Source organism: Semicossyphus pulcher, unplaced genomic scaffold (genome assembly GCF_022749685.1).
Source record: "Semicossyphus pulcher isolate SPU_LCO1_2020_fin unplaced genomic scaffold, fSemPul1.0.p SCAF_18, whole genome shotgun sequence".
Lineage (NCBI taxonomy): Eukaryota > Metazoa > Chordata > Actinopteri > Labriformes > Labridae > Semicossyphus > Semicossyphus pulcher.
In genome coordinates this window covers 27,054,240-27,072,957 of record NW_027211691.1, presented here as the reverse complement: position 1 = coordinate 27,072,957, position 18,718 = coordinate 27,054,240, and the positions used below count along the sequence as shown (strand labels likewise).

Genomic DNA, 18,718 nt, shown 5'->3' with positions numbered 1-18,718 from the left:
GAGGTTAACATTCCTGGCCCAAAAGAGACACCTAGTCTGATTCAAATATTCATTGACGCATACAATTCAAAGATCAATAAAGGCTTAGTAAGTAAGCTATACCATGCCATCACAACGCTGAATAAGGACAATACGGACTATGTTAAACAGAGAGGGGTTTAAGAACTGGACATCAAAATAACTGAAGACACTTGGCAGCATGCTTGGGAGACACAATCATCCTCTACAAACTCTTGGACCTGGAGGGACTACTGCTGGAAAAACTTAATACGTTCTTTTATAACTCCCAAACAGAAATCCAAACAAAGTGGCATTCAACTCTGCTGCTGGAGGGAATGTGGAGAGATGATGGTTGATCATGCTCATATCTTCTGGTCTTGCCCCCTTATTAAGCCTTCCTATAAGGAAGTGGCAATAATTATCTCAAAAACTCTAGGTTTCACCATTAGTACAACATTCATCTCGCTTTACCTCGGACATATTCCTGAAGGACTGAGTAAATATGATACCTACCTCCTAAAGATTTTGCTGGCATCAAGTAAAAAGGCCATTACAAAACTCTGGCTTCAGAGAAAGTGCCCTACTGCTGGTATCTTTATTAATATTGTAAAACAACTACATCTTTTAGAGCAAATGACCTATTCCATACAGCTCCCAAAAGAGCTGGGGGAAAAACGATGGGAGAAATGTTGTGTTTATTTAGCGGGGGAAAAGAATTCATCGTAAATACAGTATGTGTGACCGAGTATGCATTTTGTGTATTATCTCATCTAAATTCATGTTTCCTTGTACAGACCAAACCATGACCTCATGTTTATGTGTTCTTGTGTGTGTGTGTAGGTATATGTGTAAATGTGTATGTTTGTATGTAAAAGTATGTTCCAAAAAAACTACATAAAATAAAAGTATTAAAAAAAATGGCATCAATAGACAACCTAGCTTCAGTTCACCACCTCACCATCTGCGTCGCCAATTTCCCGTCTCCAAAATGTCCGTACGCATGGGTCAGAGCTGGCGTGGAGGGCCGCACATTTTCCCGTCAACGGGTATGAGTGTGATAACTGATCGACAGTTTGGCACTTTACGTAGCAGCCTCTGCCATCAGTGTGTGAATGTGACATGTAGTGTAAAAGCAGCTTTGAGTGGTCGCAAAGACTAGAAAAGAGCTATATAAGTACAGTCCATTTACAAAGTTTGCTTTGAAAGTGGCCTACGCCTTCTTTTGTGCGTACGCTGCGTTTATAAATGAGGCCCCAGGAGGCAGAGCTGTAGTCCTACACACTCCTCTGAGCTTCCCTGTGAGCACTTTCCCAGCCACAATGTTAATGTTATAGAGACTGTGTCTGCCCCCCAACCCAGGCCTGTTATTACAGTTAATTCAAACTTAAATAAAAAAGGAGTAAATAAAAAAAATGTAATAAAAATAGCCTTGTTCTGAGTTTTTCACACCCAGCCTGGAAAACTTTACAGCCTGTTTTATTTGTGATAGTATACCGCCCTCCTGGCGTTTTTATCAGATTTAGTCCTGAGTTCAGATCAAATAATTATTGTAGGGGACTTCAATATTCATGTAGATGTTGATAATGATAGTCTTAGCATGGCATTTATGTCCCTTTTGGACTCTATTGGTTTCACTCAAAGTGTAAACCAGCCTACTCACCGCTTTAACCACACCCTCCACCTTGTTCTAGCTTACGGCCTTGAAACAGAAAACTTAATTGTCTTCCCACAAAATCCTCTTTTATCAGATCACTATTTAGTAACATTCGATGTCCTATTAACCGACTACTCTCCAGTTAACAAACATGTACATGTGACCTACAGTGGCTTATACCTCTAGCTAATAATGCTAACATCTATTAGCATACTAATGACCTACAGAGGCTTAGAGGCTTACAGAGCCTCTAGCTCCATCCACCAGTCAGTTTAGAACTGAAGAAGCCTTTGGGATGAGAGGTGAAACGTCTTCAACAACTTCATATTTTCTGTGCTTTTAGAATAAAAATAGATTTTCGGACTGGTACCTGGTCATGGTCGATTTCTGTGTCTCCTGAAATCACGATTCTCTTCTCGATTCTGGTCTCTGAGATTCCTCCTTTGACCGTCTGAGGAGAAAACCAGACAGAATTTTTCTTTTCATGTTTCTTGTTTCTCTGATGTCAAACAAACTTCACAGCGAGTCACTGCAGATTTACTGAAACACGTGCAAACTACAGTGTGAACTGAAAAGGTTACCATGGTGACAGGTGTTACCTTGGTGATGTGTGTGGTGGTGCTGGTGTTGGGGGTCTCTGCAGTGAAGGTCTGAGAGCTCAGCAGCAGACCTGTAGGAGGATCAGGGTCAACTCGGCTCTGAAACACAAACGCATGAACATCTGATCAATGAAAGTTATTGATCGACATGCAGTGAAGCCTGCAGGCAGAAAACATGAAGATTAAGAAGCACTTAAATTAAACATTCAGATGTTCTTTGATTTGATTGTCCTTGAATGCACCACGTGTTTGTAGTGATGGTGAACACAATGAACAGTTATTGATCAGTTTAAACTCATCTTTAAAATCATGAACGAGTCCTCACCCCTGGAACTTCATATGTCAGAGTCTTCCTCATCACCGGGACCTCCTGAAGAAACACACACATTTAGAGATTATTCATCTCTAAATACGTTTTAACTTTCAGATTATTAATCTCAAATTCACAAATTACTTCTGATGTTTAATCTGCTAAGTTTCTTATTATTTGAGTTATTAATATTGATTCATGTTACCAGCAGAGGGCGCTACCTCCTCCTTAACATGAAGAACCAAGATTCTCAATATGTTAGACTGAGAACATCAGTTTAACTGGGAACACAGGCAGGATTCACTGGGGCAGTATTTGCTGGGGCAGGATTGACTGGGGCATTGTTAGGTGGGGCAGGATTCACTGTGGAAGGATTTACTGGGGCAGTATTTGCTGGGGCAGGATTCACTGGGGCAGTATTTGCTGGGGCAGGATTAAGGGAGGCAGGATTGACTGGGGCAGATGTTACCTCCTGCAGAGGTTCGGACTCTTCGTCATCATCACTTTGGTCAGAAGGCTGCGTCCGATTGGTCGAGCAGAAGGAGGTGGGGCGGGGTAAAGAGAGAGGAGGGGAGTTTTCTCCAAACCTCCACCCCCCCTCGTCCTCCTCAGAGTTGTCAGAGTCCTTTTCGTCATGGTAACGTCGAAACGGACTTGAGGCAGGTCGAGATTCCAGGACAGAACCGGGTCTGGGGCTGTTGTTAGCCTCCATACTAGTGAGCTGCTGCTCACTGTGGCTAATTGCAAAGTTAGCATTAATGCTATCCTGATTAACATCATTAGCCTCTGTGCTCTGACCCTGTCTGACTGCAGCCTCCATGGCTTCCTCCACTGCAGCCTGCGCTAACACACTGATAGCATCTTCACTAGCATCACTAGCATCATCACTGCTAACCTCACTACTAGGCTCATCATCGCTAACTTCATCATCACTGACTTCATGTTTATCTGCTTGACAATTAGCCTGGTTAGCATCATTAGCATTGTTACTATCATCATCATTGGCCCAATCCTCTGTGACATCATCAGTTTGCGTCATGTAGGCCCCTGGTGGAGCGGGCGGGGGGTTTTGAGGGGGTGGACCCACGAGACTTCCTGTCGCTACCTGAGGCTGGTCGACCATTGGCTGATCCTGGTCACATGGCTCCGTCATCAGGAAGACTGTCTCCACCTTCTCTGACGTCTGAAACATGAAGTCAAGAGAAAAGGATACATTCATCAGGTGTGAGGGGGCGGGTCTTCAGCGCAGTGAGCCAGGTGAGTTATAATATTCAGTTTACAGAACGAAGTACATGAAAGTAAAGTTTTCACTCTACTGAACATGAATAGTTTATGTCACGATGTTTCAGCACATTCATAACTTATAAATACAAACATATTACAGTATCTTCATCATCATCACTCTCAGTTTATGAGACAAAGTTCTAAGCAGACAAGACAGGTAAACAGACAGACAGGTAAACAGACAGGCACCTTCAGCAGGTTGTGATCTCTGAAGGTTTTTTGTTCTCTGGCCGACTTCAGCAGAGCGGTCAGCTCAGGAGACATTTCATCAAATGTAGGTTTAGGCTGCACACACACACACAAACACACACACATGCAAGCGCACACACGCAAACACACACACACACACACACGAAAGTTAGAGACACAGTCAGGTACAAAAAAATAAAAATGAAAACTGATTCTTAGTAGAAACACTCAGCTAAGCAGCAGCCATGCAGGGGCGTGGTCAGGGGGAAGTGGGGCATGGTCAGCGTAGGTGGGCGAGGTTCACAGAAATCAGCAATCGGTCTAATATTACTGATCAGAGTTTCTTGTGTCAAACACATTTTATTAATGCAGAAACGTCATTCTACTTCTGTTTCTACTGAGCTGTGAACTACTTTTTTTACACAGACAGGAAGTGATGTAACAGAGCACTCTCAGGTGAGTCATACTTGTAGGCTACAGAAAGGATAAGACAGAAGGAGGGGTAGAAAAACATAAGGTAATGAAAATAGCAGCAACCAAAATACAAAATAAAAGCCCTTTAATAATCATTTTAGACTTTTATTTTGCTGTTTGAATGTTTGTCCGCTCCGGTTCTTCAGAGTCGTTCGTTCGACGTTTTCGTTCTGAACACAGAAATCAAAACAACCTCTCTGTGAATTCTTAACAGAAAGTTGTCTGACTGATGAATTTGCATTTTGGGATTTGGATCCCAGCAGGTAACGCCTAACAGATCAGAACGGTTACTTTATACGTTTACTTTTTCACCTCAGAGACATCTGAACAAAGCAGAGCAGAGTACAGTCTTGCCTGACTGGTGCATTATGGGTAACTATTTTTTCAATAACAGAAATTAAACTATTAAATTAATGACATTTTTTATATAAATAATTAGTGAGAACCAAAATAATCCCTATTTATGGTCATTGTTCCTTTGTATTGATCCATGTTAGCAGATAACTCATTGTACTTTCATGAGTCACACGACCATGGTCACATGACCTCTCTGTGTGTAAAACAAAGACCTGAAGGATGACAGACGAGAAGCTTCAGTTAAACTGTAAATAAATGTTTTAATATTTACTTTGCATCACCGGAATAATAACCTGCAGGATTGACTCTCCTGCATTAATCTGAAGCTGCGACCAGTTAGTGAAACATTTCCCATCAGTAGTGATTGGTCGGCCAGACATGGTGGGTGGAGCTAACTAAACAGACTCAGGCTAAGTTGTGTGTGAAGAAGCATTTTTCTCCTCACACATCCACACAGAAACAGGGTTATGTAGAGGATGTCACAGCTGACCCTCTTTAGATCCCTGTGGTGTTCAAATCACACCTGCAGTTACTGTCTATCACCACAGGTGGCGCCAAAGAGAACCAAACTTCAAATCTCCTGAAACTGTGAAGGATTCAAACTAGCTGAAAAGCGTCAGAGAGGCAACGTAACCAATCATAACAAGGCCTGACAGGAAGTGAGGAGCAGGAAAAATAAATAAGCCCCACCCCCACGGCAGCCATTAAAAACATAAAAAACTCACACGCAAAAATTAAACCCAGGGGCTGTGTCTGAAATCACTCAGTACTCACTGAGTTCACCACTCTGTAGCGTCTGAATGTTTAGTGAGCATTATTAAATGCTATACAGTGGACACAAAGTATCCCACAATGTATCACTAAAACAGTACAACCAATAGTCACTAATGCAGCTCAGATCAGAGTCAGGTTTATTGCCAAGTGGGTTTTCACATACAAGGAATTTGATTTGGTGTTCTAGAGTTCCAAATCCAGAACATATCCCATCATGCATTGCCCTGAGAGGAAAAAATATCAGTGACAACGTAATTAACTGCACAGAGAAAATGATCTAAGTGTCCGAAAGTGTTTCTAATTTTGCGGATAAAATCACTATTTGCAGTATACACATACTGTCTGTATATACTCCTCTATTATTCTGTTTATATATATAATATAATAATAATAATATTATATGTATAATTATATATAATGTAAAATTTACTGTGAGCAGGAGAATTAAATGATTTCAGACACAAAAAAACAAATCTGATCTTCAGATTCGGAGTCAAAGAACAGCTGAGTTTAAACTGATCACCTGACCTCCACCTGATCACCGGACCTCTACCTGACTTCTATCTGATCACCTGACCTCAACCTGATCACCTGACCTCCACCTGACTTCTATCTGATCACCTGACCTCAACCTGATCACCTGACCTCAACCTGATCACCTGACCTCCACGTGATCACCTGACCTCCATGTGATCACCTGACCTCTACCTGATCACCTGACCTCCACCTGATAACCTGACCTCTACCTGATCACCTGACCTCCACCTGCTCACTTGGCCTCCACCTGATCACCTGACCACCTGACCTCCACCTGATCACTTGGCCTCCACCTGATCACCTGACCTCTACCTGATCACTTGGCCTCCACCTGATCACCTGACCACCTGACCTCCACCTGATCACTTGGCCTCCACCTGATCACCTGACCTCTACCTGATCACTTGGCCTCCACCTGATCACCTGACCACCTGACCTCCACCTGATCACCTGACCTCCACCTGCTCACTTGGCCTCCACCTGATCACCTGACCTCTACCTGATCACCTGACCACCTGACCTCCACCTGATCACCTGACCCCCACCATATCACAATGGCCTCCACCTGACCACCTGACCTCCACCTGATCACCTGACCCCCACCATATCACAATGGCCTCCACCTGACCACCTGACCTCCACCTGATCACCTGACCTCCACCTGCTCACTTGGCCTCCACCTGATCACCTGACCACCTGACCTCCACCTGATCACTTGGCCTCCACCTGATCACCTGACCTCCACCTTCTCACCTGACCTCTACCTGATCACTTGGCCTCCACCTGATCACCTGGCCTCCACCTGATCACCTGACCTCCACCTGATCACTTGGCCTCCACCTGATCACTTGGCCTCCACCTGATCACTTGGCCTCCACCTGGTCACCTGACCTCAACCTGATCACTTGGCCTCCACCTGGTCACCTGACCTCCACCTGACCACCTGACCTCCACCTGATCACTTGGCCTCCATCTGATCACCTGACCTTCATCTGATCATCGGATCTTGACCTGTTCTCCACTCTACCTCCACCTAACCACTCGACCTTCACCTGACCTCCAACAGCAGCTTTTGGAGCTCAGGTGTTCAATTTGAACCGGCTCAGGTGAGCCATGTTTTGGCGTCATTTCCTGTTTGCGGGGTCGCAGTATTTGTGCCTCAATCTTGTTTCCATGCCAACCAACAATCAGCCAATCAGCATACCACTCTGGCCATTGAGGGCGACGTCCTGCCTGTCAGGTGACCTGGCGAGAGGGCAGGGCTTAAGTTAAGCTCATCAGGTGGGGATTTAGGAGCAAGGAGGGAGGCCCTGCCCTCAAGGAGGTCCATATTTCTGGATCCACCTTCTCTGGTGTCAGATACAATGATGACATCACTGATGATGTCAGAGACCCTTTGGGGTGGCTCGGAGGGCGAGGTCGGCGTCTTCACCTCTCGAATCGTGATCAGTGGGCCACCTTTGATGACATCATCAGCAGTGGACAGGTGGATGACTCTGACCTGCTTGCCCACCTCAATACTCTCAGTTGTCATGGTAACATCAGAGCTGTCGTCATGGGTTGTCATGGTGACGACCCTACCAGAGACTGTGTCGTAGCTCCGCCCCACAGTGTAGCTCTTCTCTCTTATTGGATGAGGAGCTTGGTTTGATATAAATCTGCCCACCTGGAGCGTACAGGTGAGCAACATCAAACACACAAAGACAGAGGACAGAGGAGGAGGAGCCTCATTTATAGTGTGTCTGTGGTTAGTTCAGTGTCGGTAATAACAGTGGGACATTCAAGTTTCAGTTGTTAGTGCAGAATCTGTTATAAAAACAGGAATGTCTAGTTTCTGTGGTTAGCTGGTGAGTCAGTGCTACATTCACTGACCAGCAGAGGTCAGCAGTTTCATGTGCACAGATAATCAACGTCCTCACCTCATCTGGTTCCAGCGGTTCAATCATCGGGGAGTCGTCGACTCGCCGTAGAGGTGAGGAGGCGAGACGTTTCTCCCACTCTGTCATCACTCCTCCTCCTCCTGCTCCTCCTTCCTCTAAAAAGGAGCGTCTGAGGGCGCTAATGGTGCTCTGAGGTTTCTGCTCCTCCTCTGGACTCTCGAACGTCTCCTGAAGACAAACAGGCAAGAAAAAACTGAGACAAGATCAGCATAAAACAAAAAACAATAGTAAATTACATGAAGCTTACCTGAGTTCTTAAGTCTTCATCCTGATCAGACTGAGAGACAGATGGGCAGACAGACAGGCAGACAGGTTTGTGTTCGTTTGTGAAACAAAATCGGGAATATACTGTATTGCTGTCAAAATAACACATTAATAGTGATGAATTAATTACAGAAAAAATAACGTGTCAAAAAATCAATGCAGATTAACTGCACTCCGACCGTATACGGCAGCTTTGAAAACATGATAGAATAACACACACACACACACACAAAGACATCCCCTGGTGCGTCCCGACTATAAACTCATTGATTGAGCAGCGGTCTTTTCCTGTTAAAACAAACCTAAGTCTGTTGCTGTCTTAGAGCTTTAAAAGATGCCAACGTCATTTGGTAACAATCAATGAAATTATTTGTATAATGCCAAATCATAACCAAAGTTATCTCAAGACACTTGACCATACTCTTCATAAATTATTTAGAGAGATCCAACATGAATCCACCATCAGCAGTACTTAGCAATATTCGGCACAGTGGCAGAAAAACCTCCTTCAACAGGCAGAAACCTCGAGCAGAACCAGACTCATGTTGGACATCTGAAGAGACTGGATGGGTCGAAAAGTGCTGTCAATCGTTTGAGACACTGCGTCATTAATAACATCCCTACACACGGGGCTCATGTGCTGTGAATAACTTTTGTGACTTAATAAAACAGACTGTGGAGTCAACATCGCAGACAGAGAGACAAACAGAAAGAAGGGACGGGGCCAGCAGCTGTGTGCAGAGCTGCAGGTGTGTTGGGTGGGACTGAAGGGAAACAAGGTGATCAGATTAAAATAGTTTGTGAGTTAACATTTAAAAAGGTGAAGAAGAGAGAACATTTAAAGTGTGGAAGTAATATGCAACATCTAGAAACAGGGTAATCCAGACTGAGTAAGTCTACATGTGATGTGATGCTTCTCTCAAAAATGATTGATATATGCCATTAATCCCAATTAACAATTACAAAGCCTGTAATTAAATCAATTCATTTTTTTAATCGCCTGACAGCACTAACATATATGACCACCGCCAGGTGAAGTGAATAACACTGATTATCTCGTTACAATGGCACCTGGCAGTGGGTGGGATATATTAGGCAGCAAGTGAACATTCTGTCTTCAAAGGGGTGGACTTGGTCTGCAGCCATGTTCAGGTAGGTGGTACGTGTCAAAGTAACATCCACATGAACGGCAGGACCCAAGGTTTCCCAGCAGAACATCGCCCAAAGCATCACACTGCCTCCGCTGGCTCGCCTTCTTCCCATAGCGCATCCTGGTGTCATGTCTTCTCCAGGTAAGAGATGCACACACACCCGGCCATCCACATGATGGAAAAGAAAACATGATTCATCAGACCAGGCCGCTTTCTTCCATCGCTCCGTGTTCCAGTTCTGATGTTCACGTGTCCATTGTAGGCACGGCAGTGGACAGGGGTCAGCATGGGCACCCTGACCACTCTGCAGCTATGCAGCTTCATACACAACACAATGTGATGCTGTGTGTTCTGACACCTTTCTATCAGAACCAGCATTCACTTTTTCAGCAGTTTGAGCTACAGTAGCTCTTCTGTTGGATCGCACCACAGCCTTCGCTCCCCATGCACATAAATGAGCATTGGCTGCCCATGACCCTGTCGCTGGTTCACCGGTTTTCCTTCCTTGGACAACCTTTGGTAGGTACTGAACCCTGCAGACCGGGAACACCTCGCAAGAGCTGCAGTTTTGGAGATGCTCTGACCCAGCTGTCTAGCCATCACAATTTGGCCCTTGTCAAAGTCACTCACTTCTTTACTCGCCCATGTTTCCTGCTTCCGACACATCAACTTCAAGGACAAAATGTTCACTTGCTGCCAAACATATACCACCCACTGACAGGGGCTATTGTAACAAGATAATCAATGTTATTCAGCCCAACCTGTCAGTGGTCATAATGTTATGGCTGATCTGTGTATACATATACACAATATAATAAGGTTATATATACTGTATGTATAAGGTTGCAGCGTGATGCATTCAGGCTCATCAGTACCTCTGTAGCAGTCAGCTCTCCGTCCACGGCCGTATCAGTCAGCTCAGTCTGAACACAAACAGGAAGCTTCAATTCAGGAAGTCATTTTAACCTGACAATCTGACAGGAACATATCTCACACTCAAAACTTTATTTATCTTTGAAGAGTTCACAACCAGCTGTTCAATATTTCTTCTGTTTTAACACAGACAGGAAAGACAGGAGAGAGAGGTGAGACAGGTGAGAGAGGAGAGACAGCAGAAAGAGGAGAGACAGGATAGAGAGGGGAGACAGGAGAGAGAGGAGAAACAGCAGAAAGAGGAGAGACAGGATAGAGAGGGGAGACAGGAGAAAGAGGAGAGACAGGAGAGAGAGGTGAGAGAGGAGAAAGAGGAGAGACAGGAGAGAGAGGTGAGACAGGTGAGAGAGGAGAAACAGCAGAAAGAGGAGAGACAGGAGAGAGAGGTGAGACAGGTGAGGCAGGGGAGAGAGGAGAGACAGGTGGAACAGGTGAGGCAGGGGAGAGTGGTGAGACTGTTGGGACAGGTGAGACAGGTGAGTGTTACCTTGGTTTCCTGTTTGTGAGGTGTTGGAGGACTCTGCTGAGAAACTTCTGAGGCTCTGATCTCTTCCTCCATTGTCTCCTGCAAAACCAGCACCACCTCTTCTGGGAGACAGGAAACAGGGGGAGGGGTTAGTTTGACCTGACTGACCTGATCGATTGTGTCTTATCTGATTGGTTGTTTCTGTACCTGGCTCCGCAACTGTGTCCTCCACCCTCCTCTCAGGCGTTACCGTGGTTATGAGGTCACTGACGGCAATCGCTTTAGATGCTCCGTACAACCCTGAACCCACATCTACACAAACAAACACACACCCGCACACACACGCACACACACACACACACACACACACACACACACAGTAACCATGGTGATTCAGCTAGTATCCAAAGCGCTACGCCTGCTCGTTGGCACAGCAATGGCAAGTTCAGCCAATCAGAGCTCAGGTGACATGCAAGGCAGCCTGGGCCAATCAGCCAATCAGCATTCAGAACCACCATGAGCCTTCGCACCACTAGTTAGCATGATGCAAGCAATGCTAACGATGGCAACAAAATTTTGCAACTATTACAGTCCACAAGTGTAACAGTGCTAACAATGCTAAAGCTGCTAATAATGCTAACATGATTCTGAGTCAGAACTCCTTCCTGTCAGGCTCAATTTAAAAGGGGTGGGGCAAAGGTGTGTAATCTAGTGTATTACTGGCACCCATGATGCATTATTGCACTCTGTCACTGAATGAGACACTAAGCCTTTATATGGAAAATGAAACATGTTGGAGCACTTCCTGTTTCACCTGAGACAGGATCATGTGATCACACCTCTGCTGCTGACAAAAGCTTCAAGTATTTGAAAACTTCATTGACAACCTTAATACTGAACTGAATGTGTGTGTGTTTGTGTTTGTGTGTGTGTGTGTGTGTATGTGAGAGAGAGAGGGTGTCTACGTGTGTGTGTTGTTGACGACAGGGCAAAGGTCTGAACACATGTAACACAACACCAGAAACACTGAACAGTTGATTGGACAGATATAATAACAGCTGGTCTCAGCAAGGCCCCTCCAACCAATCAGAAAACAGCATTCCTTTACAAGCTGATTGAAGCATTCAGAGCTGTGGCCAATCACAGACTAGTACCACTACAGTAGTACTGCAGTACTACTACAGTACTACTACAGTGCAGCAGTGTTACTGCAGTACGAAACTCTACCTGTGTGAGTACCACCGTTGACTTTTGGGGATGATGTGATGGCTGGAGAGCCAAACAGAGATGATGTGGGCGTGACCCTCGAAGCTGAGGACCAATAAAAACTCTGATCACCAACAAGGACAAAAAGGTACTGACCAGTACTACTGAGACCTGCACTACTAAGACCTGTGCTCCAGGGACCAGTACTACTGAGACCTGTACTGCTAAGACCTGTACTCCAGGGACCAGTACTACTGAGACCTGTACTGCTAAGACCTGTACTACTGAGACCTGTACTCCAGGGACCAGTACTACTGAGACCTGCACTACTAAGACCTGTACTCCAGGGACCAGTACTACTGAGACCTGTACTGCTAAGACCTGTACTACTGAGACCTGTACTCCAGGGACCAGTACTACTGAGACCTGTACTGCTAAGACCAGTACTACTGAGACCTGTACTCCAGGGACCAGTACTAATCTGACCTGTAATACTGAGAACTGTACTCCAGGGACCAGTACTACTGAGACCTGTACTGCTAAGACCAGTACTGCTAAGACCTGTACTGCTAAGACCAGTACTGCTAAGACCTGTACTACTGAGACCTATACTGCTAAGACCTGTACTACTGAGACCTGTACTACTAAGAGCAGAACTATAGGGACCTGTACTACTAAGACCTGTACTACTAAGACCAGAACTATAGGGACCTGTACTACTGAGACCTGTACTCCAGGGACCAGTACTACTGAGACCTGTACTGCTAAGACCTGTACTCCAGGGACCAGTACTACTGAGACCTGTACTACTGAGACCTGTACTGCTAAGACCAGTACTACTGAGACCTGTACTCCAGGGACCAGTACTAATCTGACCTGTAATACTGAGACCTGTACTACTGAGAACTGTACTCCAGGGACCAGTACTACTGAGACCTGTACTACTGAGACCTGTACTGCTAAGACCTGTACTACTGAGACCTGTACTCCAGGGACCAGTACTACTGAGACCTGTACTACTGAGACCTGTACTGCTAAGACCTGTACTACTGAGACCTATACTGCTAAGACCTGTACTACTGAGACCTGTACTACTGAGACCTGTACTCCAGGGACCAGTACTACTGAGACCTGTACTCCAGGGACCAGTACTAATCTGACCTGTAATACTGAGACCTGTACTACTGAGAACTGTACTCCAGGGACCAGTACTACTGAGACCTGTACTACTGAGACCTGTACTGCTAAGACCTGTACTACTGAGACCTGTACTCCAGGGACCAGTACTACTGAGACCTGTACTACTGAGACCTGTACTGCTAAAACCTGTACTACTGAGACCTATACTGCTAAGACCTGTACTACTGAGACCTGTACTACTGAGACCTGTACTCCAGGGACCAGTACTACTGAGACCTGTACTACTGAGACCTGTACTGCTAAGACCAGTACTACTGAGACCTGTACTCCAGGGACCAGTACTAATCTGACCTGTAATACTGAGACCTGTACTACTGAGACCTGTACTGCTAAAACCTGTACTACTGAGACCTGTACTCCAGGGACCAGTACTACTGAGACCTGTACTACTGAGACCTGTACTGCTAAGACCTGTACTACTGAGACCTGTACTCCAGGGACCAGTACTACTGAGACCTGTACTACTGAGACCTGTACTGCTAAAACCTGTACTACTGAGACCTATACTGCTAAGACCTGTACTACTGAGACCTGTACTACTGAGACCTGTACTCCAGGGACCAGTACTACTGAGACCTGTACTACTGAGACCTGTACTGCTAAGACCAGTACTACTGAGACCTGTACTCCAGGGACCAGTACTAATCTGACCTGTAATACTGAGACCTGTACTACTGAGACCTGTACTGCTAAGACCTGTACTACTGAGACCTGTACTACTGAGACCTGTACTCCAGGGACCAGTACTACTGAGACCTGTACTACTGAGACCTGTACTGCTAAGACCAGTACTACTGAGACCTGTACTCCAGGGACCAGTACTAATCTGACCTGTAATACTGAGACCTGTACTACTGAGACCTGTACTGCTAAGACCTGTACTACTGAGACCTGTACTCCAGGGACCAGTACTACTGAGACCTGTACTGCTAAGACCTGTACTACTGAGACCTATACTGCTAAGACCTGTACTACTGAGACCTGTACTACTAAGAGCAGAACTATAGGGACCTGTACTACTAAGACCTGTACTACTAAGACCAGAAGTACAGGGACCAGTACTACTAAGACCTGTGCTACTAAGACCAGAACTATAGGGACCTGTACTACTGAGACCTGTACTACTAAGACCTGTACTACTAAGACCAGAACTATAGGGACCTGTACTACTGAGACCTGTACTACTGAGACCTGTACTACTGAGACCAGAAGTACAGGGACCAGTACTACTAAGACCTGTACTACTAAGACCTGTACTATTAAGATCTGTACTACTGAGACCTGTACTACTAAGACCAGAAGTACATGGACCAGTACTTCTAAGACCTGTACTACTAAGACCAGAAGTACAGGGACCAGTACTACTAAGACCTGTTCTACTAAGACCTGTGCTATTAAGACCTGTACTACTAAGACCAGAACTACAGGGACCAGTACTACTGAGACCTGTACTACTAAGACCAGAAGTATAGGGACCAGTACTACTGAGACCTGTACTACTAAAACCTGTACAACTGAGACCGGTACTACTGAGACCAATACGGGTGGGAATGCATTAGTACCTCCGTCCAGGCTGCGGCTCAGCATGTTCCTCTTACTGATGCATCGTGGGAAATGTGGTGCAGGTCTGGAGATCTGAGCGCTGGCTCTTCGACTCTGAATCTGAGTCCGACCGCTGTAACGAAACTTCGAACCCAGAGACAGCAACTTCTTAGGGGTCTCCTCTGGAGACAGCAGCCTGAGAGACAGACGGGGGAGGGGAATGACAGACAGGGAGGTAGTAGGGGAGACAGACAATACACAGACAGCGCGGGGGGGGTTATCAGTACATATGCATGATGTCACAGTGATTCTGTGTCCCATCATGTCTTCTGTTGTTACATTGTCTTGTGTTGTGATGTTACATCACGTGTTGGGTACCCTGCTAGTGATGGCATCATCACAGACTCACCTGAAGAAGGAGTGATGCTCCACACACACCTTCCACAGGCGTTTAGCTGCTCTGTGGTTTAGCAGCTTGAAACCAATCGTTGACTCAAACTGGTCAAACTGGGGAGAGACAGGCAGGCCAGTGAATGATTGACAGCTCAGTGTAAGAATGTTTGTCTGTGATCAGCTGATTCATATTTATCTTTATTTTTATGATCCGTCTAGAATTGTTGAGGACCACGCCTCAGTAAATCCAGTAAACCCAGACCACCCAGTAAACCCCCCAAACGAATGATCGTTCGAATTATCTATTTTTTTTTTAAAGATTATTTTTCTGGCTTTTTGGCTTTATTAGATAGGGCAGATGAAGTGAGACAGGAAACGTAGGGAGTAGAGAGTGGAGGATGACATGCACCAAATGGATCGGCAGATCGGGAGTCGAACCTGCAATCAGTGCAACGAGGACTGTAGCCTCTGTATATGGTGCGCCTGCTCTACCAACTGAGCTAAACCAGCGCCCCTATGATCTTTTAACGCATTAAGAATTAAAAAAAAGACGTCACTGTGGATCTGAAAGATGAAAACCAGAATGATGATCTTTAACAAACTGGTTTCCAGTCAGACCACGCCTCGCCATCTCCATTCATGTTGCCATACGAGACCTCAGGCCTCATTGCCACCGTCAACGAGTGACACCAACCGTCTCCTCGCCTCCGATGATGAAAATATGAAGGAATTCCCTTCAATCAACAAACAAATGACACCAAACGCTGAATATCACACTTCCTGTTTCCACCTTTTCCTGCAGTTTCTGATCGAACTTACATTAAGTATGGTTCATACTCTGGACAGCCAACATTGCCACAAATCAGAGTCAGAACCAGACATTTCTCTCCTCCAGTCCTCCTCTGTTCTCTCTGCTACTTAACCTGCTGGATTTAAGGCGGGTCAGGAAACAGCTCTTTTTCCCTCTCTGGACCACAGTCTGCAGCTTCATCCCCCACACTCACTTCACCCAAACATCCTCCACTCAAGCATCCTCCATCAAAACATCTGCCATCCAAACATCCTCCACCTATACATCCTTCAACAAAATATCCTCCATCCAAACACATGTTTTCCAAATTTCCCCCCTAGGGATCAATAAAGGATTATCTTATCTTATCTTAAATGTGATCTGATCAGAGAGCGCACAGGACAGTATCCGCGAGCGGATTGTCACCGCGAGGGAGCATTTCTGCTCAGCATACACAAATGCAGTCTCGAGCTCTTGCTCGACCGTCTCTACGCGCTCGCAACTGCTCACCACGCGCGCTTGGTTGCAGAGTCTACCCTCGCTCGACATCTGCTCACGGATACTGTCCGGTGCGCTCTCAGATCAGTTTTATGCTCACGATTACTGTGTTGTGCGCTCGTATCATGTGCCCACGAGTTTTGACACTAATTAAACGCCATAAGCTACGTGTTTTCAAACATGCGGAGCATTCGAGCAGTTTGTAAGAGGAGCGAGGCATCGTTTCAGAGTTCTATCAGCTCCATTTGGATGTTTACAGTAGCTCTGTCCACGTCTACTACTCAACAACACTCACACATCGTCCATCCAAACATCGTCCATCCAAACATCCTCCACTCAAACATCCTCCATCCAAACATCCTCCACTCAAACATCCTCCATCCAAGCATCCTCCACCTAAACATCCTCCATCCAAACATCCTCCACCTAAACATCCTCCATCCAAACATCCTCCATCCAAACATTCTCCATCCAAACATTCTCCATCCAACCATCCTCCATCCAAACATTCTCCATCCAACCATCCTCCATCCAAACATCCTCCACCTAAACATCCTCCATCCAAACATCCTCCACCTAAACATCCTCCATCCAAACATCCTCCATCCAAACATTCTCCATCCAAACATCCTCCATCCAAACATCCTTCACCTAAACATCCTTCATCCAAACATCCTCCATCCAAACATCCTCCACTCAAACATCCTCCATCCAAGCATCCTCCACCTAAACATCCTCCACCTAAACATCCTCCATCCAAACATCCTCCATCCAAGCATCCTCCATCCAAGCATCCTCCACCTAAACATCCTCCATCCAAACATCCTCCATCCAAACATCCTTCACCTAAACATCCTTCATCCAAACATCCTCCATCCAAACATCCTCCACTCAAACATCCTCCATCCAAGCATCCTCCACCTAAACATCCTCCATCCAAACATCCTCCATCTAAACATCCTCCACCTAAACATCCTCATCTAAACATCCTCCATCCAAGCATCCTCCACCTAAACATCCTCCATCCAAACATCCTCCACCTAAACATCCTCCATCCAAACATCCTCCATCCAAGCATCCTCCATCCAAGCATCCTCCACCTAAACATCCTCCATCCAAGCATCCTCCACCTAAACATCCTCCATCCAAACATCCTTCACCTAAACATCCTTCATCCAAACATCCTCCATCCAAACATCCTCCATCCAAACATCCTCCATCCAAGCATCCTCCACCTAAACATCCTCCATCCAAACATCCTCCATCTAAACATCCTCCACCTAAACATCCTCATCTAAACATCCTCCATCCAAACATCCTCCATCTAAACATCCTCCACCTAAACATCCTCATCTAAACATCCTCCATCCAAACATCCTCCATCTAAACATCCTCCATCCAAACATCCTCCATCTAAACATCCTCCATCTAAACATCCTCCATCTAAACATCCTCATCTAAACATCCTCCATCCAAACATCCTCCACCTAAACATCCTCCATCTAAACATCCTCATCTAAACATCCTCCATCCAAACATCCTCCATCTAAACATCCTCCATCCAAACATCCTCCATCTAAACATCCTCCATCTAAACATCCTCCATCCAAACATCCTCCATCTAAACATCCTCCATCTAAACATCCTCCATCCAAACATCCTCCATCTAAACATCCTCCATCTAAACATCCTCATCTAAACATCCTCCATCCAAACATCCTCCACCTAAACATCCTCCACTTTCAGACCAGAGATGTAACATACTTCCCTCTCTCCCACATAAGGATGACTGCCTCTGTCTTTGATCCTTCTCATCATGAGCTTCATTATCCAGCCCACTGACTCTCATGTTCGCCCTCTGACTGCTGTCTCTGCAGTCAAACATGGACTGACAGTGGTTGAATCTGTGTATGTGTGTGTGTGTGTGTGTGTACGCGTGCGTCCTCACACCTCCCCCGGCCGGATCTTGATGTAGAAGTTGTTTCTTTTGTACGAGATCTTCAGGATCTTTGGCCACGAGAATCTGTTGATCCTCAGTCTGTCTCTGTAGACCAGAAGGCCGCTACTGCACACACCAAGCATGATGGCCACGCCCTCAGAGTCCTGCATGGTCACACAACCACACACACACACACACACACACACACACACACACAC

General features: G+C 45.6%; 1 protein-coding gene across 4 annotated transcripts in view; it reads right to left on the bottom strand.

Annotated features, from left to right (window-relative positions):
- Positions 1-18,718, bottom strand: part of LOC138595609 (band 4.1-like protein 3) — a 46,724-nt gene that overhangs the window by 19,712 nt on the left and 8,294 nt on the right. The window contains exons 10-24 of one of the 4 annotated variants that reach the window (XM_069666938.1): positions 18,512-18,664; positions 15,290-15,387; positions 14,901-15,076; positions 12,160-12,243; positions 11,140-11,244; positions 10,954-11,051; positions 10,409-10,456; positions 8,366-8,395; positions 8,098-8,286; positions 7,383-7,844; positions 4,037-4,132; positions 3,033-3,746; positions 2,579-2,623; positions 2,254-2,352; positions 2,025-2,105 (exon numbers count right to left, since the gene is read on the bottom strand). In XM_069666938.1, coding sequence (XP_069523039.1) covers positions 2,025-2,105; positions 2,254-2,352; positions 2,579-2,623; positions 3,033-3,746; positions 4,037-4,132; positions 7,383-7,844; positions 8,098-8,286; positions 8,366-8,395; positions 10,409-10,456; positions 10,954-11,051; positions 11,140-11,244; positions 12,160-12,243; positions 14,901-15,076; positions 15,290-15,387; positions 18,512-18,664 — 2,478 coding nt within the window. Of the gene's footprint in view, positions 1-2,024; positions 2,106-2,253; positions 2,353-2,578; positions 2,624-3,032; positions 3,747-4,036; positions 4,133-7,382; positions 7,845-8,097; positions 8,287-8,365; positions 8,396-10,408; positions 10,457-10,953; positions 11,055-11,139; positions 11,245-12,159; positions 12,244-14,900; positions 15,077-15,289; positions 15,388-18,511; positions 18,665-18,718 lie in introns of all 4 variants that reach the window. The other 3 variants (XM_069666939.1, XM_069666941.1, XM_069666940.1) reach the window with 3 other exon arrangements.